We start from the raw sequence: 15,120 nt of genomic DNA, 5'->3' as shown, positions 1-15,120 counted from the left end.
CCAATTTACTTGAAATCTAGATCAAGTGCTCCACATATAATACATAAATCAGGATCCAATCTTCTAAATTCAGATCCAATTAGATCCAAATTCAAACATCTGAAATCTAATTCACAAGGTCTGGATCCTTTCTAGGTTGACACCACATATCTGAATTTAAAAACGGGTTTAGGTAAACCTAACTAGGATAAGGATTTCATTGGGATTCCAACATGGGTGAGTAGTGGGCATGGTGCCGGGTCTTGACTAAGGCATATAGTGAACCTAATATAGATTTAGGTAGTTTCAATCTAGAGTTTAGATGTCAATCATGTTAGAAGATAGAGTTTTGAAAAATGGATTCGAAAACTGGTTCAATTTTGAAAACGTGCAATTCGAGTATATATTTTGGAAACATGTATCTTTATGAAAGCTAGTTTAGATCAAGCACATGTAATGACTATTGTCGCAGACATGTAGCAAATAACCTTACTTGATTCTTACATGGACATAATTCTGAGTGCATATTTTGAAATTAAATGTATGACACAAAGTGAAAGCAAATTTTATTAACGCACACCAAACATCATACAAAATAACAAAACGTCTAACTAAAATATGAACGATTTTGAAAACTGAACTCATGTACAAGCCAAGCTAGACATGCAAGGACTTTTGTCTTAAGGTATGTGTTGAACTAGATCGAATTCCTTTGCATATTCAATTTGAAAACAAAAGCACCAATATTTGAATCTCGTGATCACTATCACAAGCGGCAGCAAGTATAAGATCAGAGTTGAAAGGATGTACTATAGGTTCACTCAAGCTTCAAAGCAAAGTAAAACTTTAAAGCCATGGTTTAATATCAGCTTCCTTAACTAAACATTAAAAAAAAAAAAAGGAGTGGTCGTTCTCATAAGTAAACACTAGGAAAAAAAAAGAAATTAAAGAAAGGCCGGTCTTCCTAAGTAAATATTAAAAGCAGAAATAGAAAAGGAGGTTGGTTTCCTTACGTAAACATTAAAAAAACAAAAGAAATTAAAGAGAGAGGTCGATTTTCCAAAGAAAACATTAGAAAACAAAGAAATCAAAGATGGATGTCTCCAACAACCACGTTGTTAGATGTGGCCAACGACTTAAATCACGCAAGACAGAGGTCCACAAGGCATGAGAGTCAAGGAACAGCTTAATAAATTAAGTAGAGAACCCTGTGCATGCGCATGCTCGGTCGACTCTTCCCAACCTCTCACGTGGCCCTCTAGGGCTCAGTAACAATGGAGTGTTTCTGAAAATGATGTTTCAATTTTTTGAACGTCAATGAACGTTCAGGCACTTGCAAGCGAAGCTGGTTATAAAAAAAGAGAGTCATCCAATAATGAAAAAGTTCAAAAATAATAACATTTCATTTTGGAAAAATTCCAACGTACCTCAACTTCTTCCTCCTTTTTTATTTATGCATAGCGTGTCGGTGCACGCAACTCATTCTCCAATGACAGCTCGTCTGTATGATTAGCTCCAGGAACAGCTCGTCTATATGATTAGCAAAGAAAGGAGGAGCAGTCGAACGAATGGCTTTACTCATCAGTGATATCATTTTTGGGGTCTGTATTGTATTGGCGTGCTCATACCTCTTCCATGTCGTTTCCCGTAAAACCAGCAACCTCCCACCGGGGCCGGTGGGTTGGCCGCTCGTCGGTTCCCTGTTGCAACTCCACGGCTTGCCAAACGAGGCACTCGCGAGGCTCTCTAAGCAGTACGGCCCACTCATGAGCGTGTGGCTGGGGTGCAAAGCCACCGTGGTCGTCTCCTCCGCCGAGATGGCCGAGGAAGTAATGCACCGGCAGAACCACGTGTTCTCCGGCAAAATCTCCCTGGACGCAGCCACGGCCTTTGGGTACGACCAGCACTCTTTTGTGCTCAGTCAAGTCGGGCCAAGATGGCGGGCGCTGCGAAGGATGTCCAACAACGAGATGTTCACGCCAAGGCGACTGGATGCAATGAAGGGCCTCCGGGAGGAGAAGGTTGGAGCTCTAATTCAGCACATTCGCGAGGCGGCCGCCGATGGCCGCGCGGTTGATATCGGCGAGTGCGCCTTCTCCATCACCCAGAACTTGCTGGCCTGCACCCTCTTCTCTCAAGACATTGCAGATCTCAGCTCGGAGTTAACACCGGGAGGTTTCAAGAGCCTCGTGTACGAGATGTTGGAAATATTCTCGAAGCCGAACCTCTGCGACTTTTTTCCGGCTCTCAGGTGGATCGATCCTCAGGGCCTCCGGCGACGCAACGGAAATGCTCTAACTCGATTGTACGTGATCCTCGATCAATTGATCGATGAACACTTGAGGGCGTATGAAGCTGCGGCCGCAAAAGGAGAAGCCAAGAAGAAGGAGGATTTTCTGGATGTGCTCCTGGAGCTCACTAGGGACCCAAACTCAGGATTCACCAGAGAAAACATCAGGCCCTTGTTATCAGTAAGCTCACTTTACCGATCAATCTATTTGTCTAAGTTCTCACTGACGTCATCGCATATCGTTACCCATCAAATTCTTTGCTGTAATTTTCTTCTGATCTACACGAAGAGAACCAACTTCATCAACGCCGGTGGGAATCCACCCACGCATCCGCCAACTCGAGTCGATAGGCGTGCGACGGTCACGTTTTAGTTGCTTCATTTTGTACTTTAATTTTCCTTTTTTTTGTTAATCTTTAAACTTAGTTCGTAATTTTACCGGAATTTAAAAGTTATCTGCTACAGTTTTCTTTCTTTTAGAAATTCATATTCATTGAGAAGCGGCCTACCAAGATTCTTATTCTTGGGAAAAAAAAAAAGTTTTATTTGGAGGGCCTTCCAGCTCCTCTAATTCCCTGAGGAGACGTTCATTCATTCTTGATTTTGATTTCAGAATCAACATTTCAGACGAATCAACTGCCCCCTCATGTAACAATATTACTATATTTTGACGCGTAATTGCATTTCTAGGATATAATTTTTGAAGAACTGTACATACCTCCTAATTCCCTCATAAAATTTTGAGTAGCGTCAATATTCTTTTTCCAAATGTTTATGGGGTAGAAACTGATGAGGTATAGTCGAGTGTAGGAGTAGTATCTACTTGATCTAGACATCAAGAAGGTTTAGTACCAAGCACCCAGCTTTTGATCATCTGTTCCTTTTATGCTAAAAATATGTGTTTATAAGGCATTAGGATTTTGTACATCATGGACCGTCAGCTTCCTGGAAAAACTCCTAAAATTCATTCTTGCACTTCAGAATCAGATGATCCAAAAGTTATTTTCACTGTCAATGGATTTTGGAAGATAAAGAAGACATGCTGGGGCGAAGCTGGCTACGTGCACGAAATTCATGGCCAGTACAGTTAATAATGAAAATGCCGTCATTTAAATGAAAAAAAAAGGATGAAAGAGAAAGTCGAAAAAAGTGAAACGACTTAAAATGACATTTTTTTAATAATTTTAAAATGTCCCCTTTTTTCTTTCATGTATGTTGCATGTGCATGCACCCAGTGGCACACACAACTCTGTTACATGTTAGGGGTTCCATAGTTCCACTAATTGAATAGGGTGGTGCACCCAACACTAGAAAAAAAAAGTGAGAGTTAGTGTATTTTAAAAAAAAAATTATAAAGAAATGTTTTTTTTTTGACTTTAACTTTTCATTAGCGTTTTTATCTTTATAAAAAAAAGATTTCTTTTTATAATCAGGAGTATTTTGATCTACATAATGTAGGATGGTCCACCTTTTTTTTGTTTTTTTGGGTAGACATGATCATGCGTATAACGTGCTTTGGAATAACAATGTAGCACTTAAAAGTAGGCCGAATAATATATCAGGCTGGCCCAAGTAGGCCTGATGGGACCAGATTAATATTTTTAAAAATTTTATTTAATAATAATATATATTTTAATATTAACAATATACTTTATATACAAAAATTTTAATTTTATATTTTAAATAAATATATATATTTTTCATCGAGCCGAGCCGGGGCCGGGCTCGGGTATCGGGCGTCGGGCCGACGAGGCCCAACTCTTAGTGGGCCGGGCCAGCCCAATGCCCAGATCTAGTTATATGCAAGGCCTAGGCAAGCTATCTTATGTTGATACGTACAGAGTGGGCTAGGGAGGTTATAAACTACGCAAGCTATCTTATGTTGGTACGTACAGAGTGGGCTAGGGAGGTTATAAACAGTAGTGCACATAACCACCTTTCTATGCAGTGTTGCATAGAAGAGCAAGTACTCAAGTATGCCTTGTTGGATAAATGGATCTCACTTTACACGTGCTCTGCTCTGAACATTTAGCGTGACAAAACATATGTTATGTTTAAGTTTTTACTTGGGAGGGAACTAGTGTCAAAAACTACATATAATATTGTGTGGGCAGTTACCCATATCAACCCCAAAATTTATCTTATATATATTCCTTACAATTATTTGTTGTTTACTTAAGAAGTATCTTTTAGAGGCTGTTTGGGAACAGCAATACTATGTTGTTATTGTTTTATGCATCTCTCCTACTGTCCAATGAATCTAACAACTTTTTGGGTTTGGGTTAGATGTGCAGGACAACAATATAATGTTACTATTTCCAAATGGCCCCTCAAGGAATGAGATTTTCTAAAATAGTGCCCCTTAGAAAAATTTTCAAATTCCCCTAATGGGCTGAGAGATTTTGTCACTCGCAAGGGTGAACACCACCAAGATTTCAACTACAACCTGCCACACTCACCCAACTAGTTGTGCTACACCTGTGGGGCCTGTTGCATTTTAAGCTTTTTATTGTCAATCATAGTAAAACATCTAGGTGACCTTGCTCTATTGTTATACAAAATATGTAGGACATGTTCATAGCCGGCAGTGAGAGCAGCGCGACAACCATAGAATGGGCAATGACAGAACTGCTTCGCCATCCAGACAAAATGGCTGCAGCCCAGTCCGAGCTAAAACAAGCCATAGGCGCAGGCAGCTTTGTGAAAGAGTCCGACATCATGCACCTCCCTTACTTAATGGCTGTCATGAAGGAGACACTGAGGTTGCACACACCCGGACCAGTCGTACCACGAAGAGCAGATGCAACTACGACGTTAGGGGGCTTTACCATCCCTAAGCACACACCAATTCTTATAAATGTGTGGGCTATTAACAACGACGACACATTGTGGGATAAGCCCACCGCTTTTTTGCCAGAGAGGTTCATAGAATCGGATGTAAATTTCAATGGAAAGCATTTCCAGTTCATGCCATTTGGTGCTGGAAAGAGGATCTGCCCAGGCATTCCTCTAGCTTCCCGCACGGTTCTTCTGGTGTTGGCTTCTCTCATCAACTCATTTTCATGGACACCTTCCAACCAAGTAGCTCCGGAGGAACTTGATGTGAAGGCCAAGTTCAGGCTCGTACTACAGAAGGCAGCTCCTCTAAAAGCATTCCCTTCTCCATTAAAGGATATGTAGATGGCATTAATGTGGTGTTTAGACCATTCAGTTATATATATATATATATATATATAGCCCAATTTAATAAGCTATAGTATAAATAAGATGTGGCTAGACATCGACATATGTATTTCCTAAACATATACATTTGTATAGTTTTTGACGTATTCTCCTAATTAATTTGCTATTTGCTTTTGTTTCTGCTAATATTGTCCCACTTTGCTTGAATATTACATGTAGTTTTTGTTGCACGCATGTTTCATTTGCATCACTTTGAGGGTCTTTAATATCCCTAAAAGATACTTCGAGGTGGATACATTTTGAATTTCAGACAAAAGTGAATGTTTTTTTACCTTGAAGAGGCAAAATTATTTGGGGAAATAGTTAAGAAGTGGTTGAAATATTTCTCTTTAACCTAACATACATATTCTTCATCATTCTCATGACCTAACATTCATATTCTTCATCATTCTCATGATAGGCAATGTATAATCAATAAAATCAATCTAACTTTTACCTGTCACAGTGGGAACTGGAAGGCTAAAATATAATGATGCTTAACCACCTACTCACAACTACTATCTCGCTCAACTGAAAAAGAGAAAATTTCAAAAGAATGAGTCCTACTAACTCAATGAGCATCACACTCTGCAAGTTCATAACAATCGGAAGATATTGACCATTCATAGATATCAATCACCACATAAGCAACTTGCAAGCATATGTATTAAACTTATTTGTTATTGGATCTCTAACTTTCTCATATAAGTTTCTTACTTAGGTTTGCTCTATCGCTTCAAGAGAGACTTGCCCTCTACTCGAGGCCTCACACTTGAAGGACTTGCCAGTTTGTGGAATCTTGCCAATAGTGAACTTTTTTTTTTTTATAGAGGACTTGCTCCTTGCCGCTTGCGGGTCATGCCTCTTGTGGGCTATCATTGGTCACCGCCCTTAGGCTCTCCTTGCGCCCAGTCACGATAGAGTTTTGCTGAAAAGTTTTATTAAAAGTCTCACATAAACAAGTATAAGATAGCTGCTTTCTTACATATCAACCTTTACAAATATAACAAGACAAAACAACTTCAAATAACTATGACATCTAAAATTCTATTTGTCTAACATAACTTAACAAATCATGGTTAAGCAAAACACCTATCATGCTCCAGTTGTTATGACTGATAAACAACAAGAGAATTAGATGTTCTCACAATCGATGGCATAGGCAGCAAATGGAAAAAAGAAGGGAGAAGAAGAACGTGAAAGAGGAACAAATCGACACTCAAATTGATTGGAAGGAGACGTCTGAAGCCCACGTCTTCAAAGCCGTCAAGAAAGAGGAGGTGAAGGTGGAGATCGAGGGAGGCTGCGTGCTTCAGATCAGCGGTGAAGGGAGCAAGGAGGTTGAGGAAAAGAAGGATCGCTGGCACCAAGTCGAGAGCAAGGAGGTTGAGGAAAAGAAGGATCGCTGGCACCAAGTCGAGCGTAGCCAGGGCAAGTTCCTCAACCGATTCCCACTGCCGGAGAACGCTAAAGTGGATCAGGTGAGGGCAGAAATGGAGAAGAAACGCCGCAGGAAAGTGCATGATCTTTTTGGTTTTGCACGAAAAGGGCATGTTTAAGAATAAGAATGACTGGAGGAGCAACTGGCGAGCAGTTCGTAAGCTATAGCGGTCATACGAATTTATACCGGTGATATTATCACCGATATAGATTAGTCACCACCGTGGCAGCGCCGACATGTCGGTATAAGAATTTTTTTTTTAGTGATTCTTGATTGTTTAGTTGTTAATGCATAAATTGTTATGTTTAAATATGCCATAGATTGTTAAAACAGCTAATTCTCATGTCGTTTATCAGCCATAGGAAATGGAGCATGATAGGCATCTTGCTTAACCCTTATTTGTTAAGTTATGTTAAACAAATAAAATTTAGATGTCATAGCTATTTGAAGTTGTTTTGTTTCGTTATATTTGTAAAGGTTGATTTGTAAAAAAGGAGCTGCCATAGAATGATTTATATGAGACTTTTAATAAAACTTATCAGCAAGTCTCTATCATAACTGGCCGGCGAGCCTGGACGATGACCAATGATAGCCCACAAGAAGCATGGCCCGTAAAGGGCAAGGAGCAAGTCCTCTATAAAAATTTTAAAAAAATAGAAAAAAGAAAAGAAAAAAATGGTCACTACTTGCAAGATTCCACAAATGGCCAAGTCCTTCAAGTGTGAGGCCTCGAGTAGAGATCAAGTCTCTCTTGATGTGATAGAGCGAATCTATTCTATGTAATGAATTGATATGACAAAGTTAGAGATCCAATAACAAACAAGTTTAATACATATGCTTGCAAGTTGCTTATGTAGTGATATCTATGAATGGTCAATATCTTCCAATTGTTATTATCTTGTATAGTGTGATGCTCATTGAGTAAGTAGGACTCATTCTTTTGAAATTTTCTATCTTTCAGTTGAGGATGATAGCAGTTGTGAACAGGCGGCTAAGCATCATTATATTTCAGCCTCCGATCTCCCAATGTGACAGGTAAAAGTTAGATTCATTTTATTGATTATGGATCGCCCATCATGAGAATGATGAAGAATATGTATGTTAGGTTCAAGAGAAATATTTCAACCACTTCTTAACCATTTCCACAAATTATTTTGCCTCCTCAATGTAAAAACATTCACTTTCGTCTGAAATTTAAAACGTAATCACCTTAAAATATCTTTCAAAGATATTAAGCACCCTCAAAGTGATGCACATGAAACATGCGTGCAACAAAAACTACATGTAATATTCGAGCAAAGTGCAACAATGTTAGTAGAAACAAAAGCAGATAGCAAATTAATCAGGAGAATACGTCAAAATCAAGACAAATGTAAATGTCTAGGAAATATATATATATAACTGAATGGTCTAAACACCACATTAATGCCATCTACATATCCTTTAATGGAGAAGGGAATGCTTTTAGAGGAGCTGCCTTCTGTAGTACGAGCCTGAACTTGGCCTTCACATCAAGTTCCTCCGGAGCTACTTGGTTGGAAGGTGTCCATGAAAATGAGTTGATGAGAGAAGCCAACACCAGAAGAACCGTGCGGGAAGCTAGAGGAATGCCTGGGCAGATCCTCTTTCCAGCACCAAATGGCATGAACTGGAAATGCTTTCCATTGAAATTTACATCCGATTCTATGAACCTCTCTGGCAAAAAAGCGGTGGGCTTATCCCACAATGTGTCGTCGTTGTTAATAGCCCACACATTTATAAGAATTGGTGTGTGCTTAGGGATGGTAAAGCCCCCTAACGTCGTAGTTGCATCTGCCCTTCGTGGTAGGACTGGTCCGGGTGTGTGCAACCTCAATGTCTCCTTCATGACCGCCGTTAAGTAAGGAAGGTGCATGATGTCGGACTCTTTCACAAAGCTGCCTGCACCTATGGCTTTTTTTAGCTCGGACTGGGCTGCAGCCATCTTGTCTGGATGGCGAAGCAGTTCTGTCATTGCCCATTCTATGGTGGTAGCGCTACTCTCACTCCCGGCTATGAAGATGTCCTACATATTTTGTATAACAATAGAGCAAGGTCAGGTAGATGTTTTACTTTGATTGACAATGAAAAGCTTAAACTGCAACAGGCCCCACAGGTGTAACACAACTGGTTGGGTGAGTGTGGCAGGTACTAGTTGAAATCTTGGTGGTGTTCACCCTTTACCTCCAACTCAAACTCTTTTTTTTTTTTTTCAAGAATAAGAATCTTGGTAGGCCGCTTCTCAATGAATATGAATTTTTAAAAGAAAGAAAACTGTGGCAGATAACTTTTAAATTCTAGTAAATCTACGACCTAAGTTTAAAGATTAGCCCAAAAAAAAAGGAAAATGAAACGTGTCAAGAAAATTAAAGTACAAAATGAAGCAATTAAAACGTGACCATCACACAGGTGTTGTACTATCGACTCGAGTTGGCGGATGCGTGGGTGGATTCCCACCGGCGTTGATGAAGTTGGTTCTGTTCGTGCAGATCAGAAGAAAATCACACCAAAGAATTTGATGGGCAACGATATGTGATGACGTCGGTGAGAACTTAGACAAATAGATTGATCGGTAAAGTGAGCTTACTGATAACAAGGGCCTGATGTTTTCTCTGGTGAATCCTGAGTTTGGGTCCCTAGTGAGCTCCAGGAGCACATCCAGAAAATCCTCCTTCTTCTTGGCTTCTCCTTTTGCGGCCGCAGCTTCATACGCCCTCAAGTGTTCATCGATCAATTGATCGAGGATCACGTACAATCGAGTTAGAGCATTTCCGTTGCGTCGCCGGAGGCCCTGAGGATCGATCCACCTGAGAGCCGGAAAAAAGTCGCAGAGGTTCGGCTTCGAGAATATTTCCAACATCTCGTACACGAGGCTCTTGAAACCTCCCGGTGTTAACTCCGAGCTGAGATCTGCAATGTCTTGAGAGAAGAGGGTGCAGGCCAGCAAGTTCTGGGTGATGGAGAAGGCGCACTCGCCGATATCAACCGCGCGCCCATCGGCGGCCGCCTCGCGAATGTGCTGAATTAGGGCTCCGACCTTCTCCTCCCGGAGGCCCTTCATTGCATCCAGTCGCCTTGGCGTGAACATCTCGTTGTTGGACATCCTTCGCAGCGCCCGCCATCTTGGCCCGACTTGACTGAGCACAAAAGAGTGCTGGTCGTACCCAAAGGCCGTGGCTGCGTCCAGGGAGATTTTGCCGGAGAACACGTGGTTCTGCCGGTGCATTACTTCCTCGGCCATCTCGGCGGAGGAGACGACCACGGTGGCTTTGCACCCCAGCCACACGCTCATTAGTGGGCCGTACTGCTTAGAGAGCCTCGCGAGTGCCTCGTTTGGCAAGCCGTGGAGTTGCAACAGGGAACCGACGAGCGGCCAACCCACCGGCCCCGGTGGGAGGTTGCTGGTTTTACGGGAAACGACATGGAAGAGGTATGCGCACGCCAATACAATACAGACCCCAAAAATGATATCACTGATGAGTGAAGCCATTCGATTGACTACTGACTGCTGCTCCTTTCCTCTTACTTTCTTTCAAGCCTTGTTGGAGCGAATCATATAGACGAGCTAAGATATTATAATTTGATGGTTAGATGCACGTTTAATATTGCCGTGCCACCGGTTGCGCCATTCTGATACAGGAAATGTGGTGTAGCAATAGGCACCCACAGGGCCCCGTGAGAGTCGGCCGCTCCCCTTGTCTCACATGCCTTGTGGCCCTCTGTCGTGCATCATTGAAGTCATTGGACACATGTACAACCGTGGTTGTTGGAGACATTCTTCTATAATTTCTTTTGTTTTTCAATGTTTACCTACGAAAATCGATTTCTTTCTGTAATATTTTTTTAATGTTACGTGAGGAAACGAACCTCTTTTTTTTAATAATGTTTATTTATGAAAACGGCCCCCTTTTTTTTTAATGTACATTGGGACAGGAGCAAACGGAGCTAGAAATTTTGATGAAGCCAATGGTATTAAAGTTCATAAATCTTGATTAGAGTTGAAATATTATTTTTTAAAATTTTTATATAAAACAAGTGATTTTTTTTTAATTTATCATGCGAGCCCTACCTTGGTTCCACTAGGGAAGCCATATTAAACCCTCAAAACTATACCTATGAGGTTTTAGCATGATTTGAGGCTTGAGCAAACCTGAAGTATGTTTGCTATTGTTTGATAGTAAGCACGAGATTCGAATGTTGGTTTTTTTTAGTGTGAGTTGTCTTGCACTCCGTCCGTTGCACTCTGCACATTTTTAATGCAATCGACAATAAAAATCGTTTGGGTGGAGAGTATTTTTAAAATTTATTTAAAAGAATTATCTAACAATACTACTTTTGAAAGATAAACTACATTTAGTTGTCAAATTGCAAGAAAAATCACGAACTTGGTCATGAATAGGGGTGGAGGGGGGTGGCTAACTGCCCAACTGACCTACAAAACTCCTATTCTCATATTGATGCATCGGACAATTCTTTTTCTTATTTATATATTGGTGGTGGCTCTACGTCATATGCATGAAATTGCCAATTAGTTTTTGAAGTGCTCTTGGTCATATGCATGAAAAAATTGTCGTCTGGCTTCCATAATAAAGAATTACCAATGACCTTTATTAAATATACCGTGGCTGCTTGTGGTTTGTGGACGTTTACCAGTCTTAGTACAAAAAAGGGATCCATTATTTTTCTCTTTAGCAGCACGCATTAAAAGTGTTCTGGATCTTTTGTTTTTATGCTTAGTACTCGTTTACGTATTCATTTAAAAAGTTCTTATATGCTTTTCTAATGAATGATTCACGTGCCAAGGGAAAATTAGTGAGTTGTCGATGGCAAAGTGGACTTGAGTTTAAATTTATAATCAAAATGTTAAATGAGTCAAGCTCGCGTTACAAGAACTTGACTCATTTAAACTCGGCTTACCTCAGTTACATAAAATTGAGCCCGAGTTTTTTTAGTCGAGTCAAGTTTAATACCATAACAAAAATGAAGAAAATGCAATTTCAGGAATGTCTTTGATTCATTTCTGCAATGAAAATCGCTTTCCAAGGATGCCACGGTTGACTTATGCAAATGCCCTCATTTCAATCGCTGCCCCCCTTTTTATTTCAGCAAATTTTATTGTTCTTTTTTTTTTCAGTTATTGGTACAATTACCCTTTTCTCTTTATTCTGTGTTGGCGATGTTGATGCGTTTGAAGTCCTTTCTCACATTTTCCTATAAAAAATTATGCAAGTAAAAGTATATTAGTTTGGTAGAGATTTCCTGAATCACACGAAAACATATATTTATATATGTCACTTGTTAGTTACACGTAGCAAACACGTTTGAATGGTGAAAGCTGGGGAAGATTATGTATTATTTTACAGCAGCAGATGTTGATTGGTCATGACCACTATGATTGGAAGACACGACAAGTTGTGATTTTGATATTGCCAATTGTAGTCCTTTCTATCTGATTGTGCTCAAACACCATATGCTAAACGTTATCTTTTTATATTAAATTGTTTGCCTAATGTCATCATTATTTGAGCATTTTTCACCGGTATAGATATGCCAAGTCCTTTACAATTGCACTCTTTGGAACTTATCTACATCTCACCAGTATAGATCGACATCGAATTACACCATCATTGCTATAGATCTAGGCCAGTGACATTTTCTACTGGATTATAGAGAAACCAACTCACTGTACCTGCTTAGACATTTTTCTTTACTTTCATAAAGATGACTAGGAAAGATGTTCAAACTTCAAACATTATATAACGATCCCAATTTGTTCAACACAATTAGCAGCCCTATCTGTTTAAAACTGAAAGAAGATTCCAACTATACATAGTTCAGTAATTGGTAAGTTCCAAAAATTCGTAGAAAAGAAAAATGTTTACCTAGCCAAGACCTGATTGGTATAGATCATTTTAGTTTGCATCATTCGTCAACCATTATTACCACTGCAGCGACCAACCATCTTTAACTATTGAAGACTTGACCAGTGGAAAGAACTCTATCATTATTTGAATATTTCATGAAATACATACGAGCCACCAAGATTGTAATATACATGTGAATATTTGATTTTATTTCTCTAGTTGCATCTTTCAACTACTGCATATATGGTGGATGGACTGTTTTCTACTCATGTTTTTGAAATGTTTCGCAATTTTTTGATGTTACAATATTGTAAGGAGATTCCTGGGCCTCCACCAATAGTAAAATTATTTCAAAAAATTTAGCAGCTGATGTCATTTAAACTGAAAATATATGCTAGGGAATAGGCCTCTTTATTCAAACATCAAATATATATATACACTTGAGGAAAGATCCAAGAAAGATCAGCATATCTTCACAAAATAGAGATGGCACCTAAGGAGCTTACTCAGCCCTTCACATGCATACGACTACGAGCCACTAAGACTTGACCAGTTAGAAAGACCAGTTAGAAGTGAAAAGAACTCTATCATTATTTGAATATTTTGTGAAATACATAACCTCTAAAGTTATCATTGTAAATACACTGTCACTCATATAATGACATATATTTGTAAAGCATCAATCGTTTTAGTTCACATAATTTGTGAGATGCTATTGTCAATGCCTCATACACACACACACACATATGAACAGATTTGCTGTAACGATTATATAATTATTATATACATGATTGTTTCTTGGGGTTTTAGTTAAAGAATTGATTTTATTTCTCTAGTTGCATCTTTCAACTACTGCATATATGGTGGATGAACTGTTTTCTGCTCACGCTTTTGAAATGTTTCACAATTTTTTGATGTAACAATATTGTAAGGAGATTCCTGGGCCTCCATCAATGGTAAAATTGTTTCAAAACAAATAGAAGCTGATGTCAGTTGAACTGAAAATATATGCTAGGGAATAGGTACCTTTATTCAAACATCAAATATATATACACACTTGAGGAAAGATCCAAGAAAGAGCAGGTCTTCACAAAATAGAGATGGCTGCTAAGGAGCTGACTCAGCCCTTCACATACATATGAGCCACCAAGACATGACCAGTTAGAAGTGAAAAGAATTCTATCATTATTTGAATATTTTGTGAAATACATGACCTCTAAAGTCATCATTACAAAACACTGCCACTCATGTAGTGACATATATGTGTAAAACATCAATCATTTTAGTTCTCATAATTTCTAAGATGCTATTGTCACTGTCCCACACACACACACACGCACACACACATATGAATAGATTTGCTGTTATGTTTATATAATTGTTATATACATGATTGTTTCTTAGGGTTTTAGTTAAAGAATTGATTTTATTTCTCTAGTTGCATCCTTCAACTACTGCATATATGGTGGATGAACTGTCTTTTACTCATGTTCTTGAAATGTTTCGCAACTTTTTGATGTAACAATATTGTAAGGAGATTCCTGGGCCTCCACCAATAGTAAAATTATTTCAAAAGATTTAACAGCTGATGTCATGAACTGAAAATATATGTTTGGGAATAGGTCCTTGTTAATCAAACATTAAATAAGATATACACTTGAGGAAAGATTCGAGAAAGATCAATAGATCTTCACAAAATAGAGATGGCAGCTAAGGAGCTGACTCAGCCCTTCACATACATACATGCCACCAAGACTTGACCAGTTAGAAGTGGAAAGAACTCTATCATTATTTGAATATTTTGTGAAATACATGACCTCTAAAGTTATCATTGTAAAACAGTGTCTCTCATGTAGTGACATATATATGTAAAACATCAATCATTTTGTTCACATAATTTGTGAGATGCTATTGTCACTACCACACACACACACACACATGAACAGATTTGTTGTTACGATTATATAATTGTCATATACATGATTGTTTCTTGGGGCTTTAGTTAAAGAATTGTTATATCCATGATTTGTTTCTGATGAATTATTGTCTATGTTTTCAAATCGACCTCTCTCTTTATTTTATTTTATTTTTTAAAGTTTACGTAAGGAAACCAACCACTTTTTTCTATTTCTCTAGTTGCATCCTTCAACAACTGTATTTATGGTGGATGAACTCTTTTCTGCTCATATTCTTGAAACGTTACGCCATTTTTTTATGTAACGATATTGTAAGGAGATTCATGGGCCTTCACCAATAGTAAAATTATGCCAAACGATTTAGCAGCTGATGTCATTTGAACTGAAAAC

General features: G+C 38.9%; 3 protein-coding genes across 3 annotated transcripts; 2 read left to right on the top strand and 1 right to left on the bottom strand.

Moving 5' to 3' along the window:
- The first annotated feature begins 1,544 nt into the window (after positions 1 to 1,544).
- Positions 1,545 to 5,643, top strand: LOC116267725 (geraniol 8-hydroxylase-like). Its single transcript, XM_031649597.1, has 2 exons — positions 1,545 to 2,450; positions 4,838 to 5,643. Exons 1-2 carry the CDS (start codon positions 1,548 to 1,550, stop codon positions 5,447 to 5,449), a joined length of 1,515 nt encoding a protein of 504 aa, XP_031505457.1. The 5' UTR covers positions 1,545 to 1,547; the 3' UTR covers positions 5,450 to 5,643.
- Positions 5,644 to 6,660: 1,017 nt separating this feature from the next.
- Positions 6,661 to 7,050, top strand: LOC116267647 (17.8 kDa class I heat shock protein-like). The gene has a single exon (XM_031649510.1). The coding sequence runs from the start codon at positions 6,661 to 6,663 to the stop codon at positions 7,048 to 7,050; it is 390 nt and encodes a 129-aa protein (XP_031505370.1).
- Positions 7,051 to 8,364: 1,314 nt separating this feature from the next.
- Positions 8,365 to 10,661, bottom strand: LOC116267715 (geraniol 8-hydroxylase-like). The gene is made up of 2 exons (XM_031649583.2): positions 9,538 to 10,661; positions 8,365 to 8,976 (listed from the first exon to the last, which is right to left on the bottom strand). The coding sequence occupies exons 1-2, from the start codon at positions 10,438 to 10,440 to the stop codon at positions 8,365 to 8,367; spliced, it is 1,515 nt and encodes a 504-aa protein (XP_031505443.1). The 5' UTR covers positions 10,441 to 10,661.
- Between the last annotated feature and the right edge of the window lie 4,459 nt (positions 10,662 to 15,120).

This window comes from Nymphaea colorata, chromosome 14, assembly GCF_008831285.2.
Source record: "Nymphaea colorata isolate Beijing-Zhang1983 chromosome 14, ASM883128v2, whole genome shotgun sequence".
In the NCBI taxonomy this organism is placed as follows: domain Eukaryota; kingdom Viridiplantae; phylum Streptophyta; class Magnoliopsida; order Nymphaeales; family Nymphaeaceae; genus Nymphaea; species Nymphaea colorata.
The sequence above is the reverse complement of the archived record's forward strand: the minus strand, read 5'-3'. Positions and strand labels throughout refer to the sequence as shown.

Bases quoted from the DNA above. Each gene is read 5' to 3' on its own strand.
- LOC116267725 (XM_031649597.1), top strand. From the start codon at position 1,548: ATGGCTTTACTCATCAGTGATATCATTTTTGGGGTCTGTATTGTATTG. The intron at 2,451-4,837 runs GTAAGCTCACTT...CAAAATATGTAG, and splicing joins ACATCAGGCCCTTGTTATCA to GACATGTTCATAGCCGGCAG.
- LOC116267647 (XM_031649510.1), top strand. From the start codon at position 6,661: ATGGAAAAAAGAAGGGAGAAGAAGAACGTGAAAGAGGAACAAATCGAC.
- LOC116267715 (XM_031649583.2), bottom strand. From the start codon at position 10,440: ATGGCTTCACTCATCAGTGATATCATTTTTGGGGTCTGTATTGTATTG. The intron at 8,977-9,537 runs GTAAGCTCACTT...CAAAATATGTAG, and splicing joins ACATCAGGCCCTTGTTATCA to GACATCTTCATAGCCGGGAG.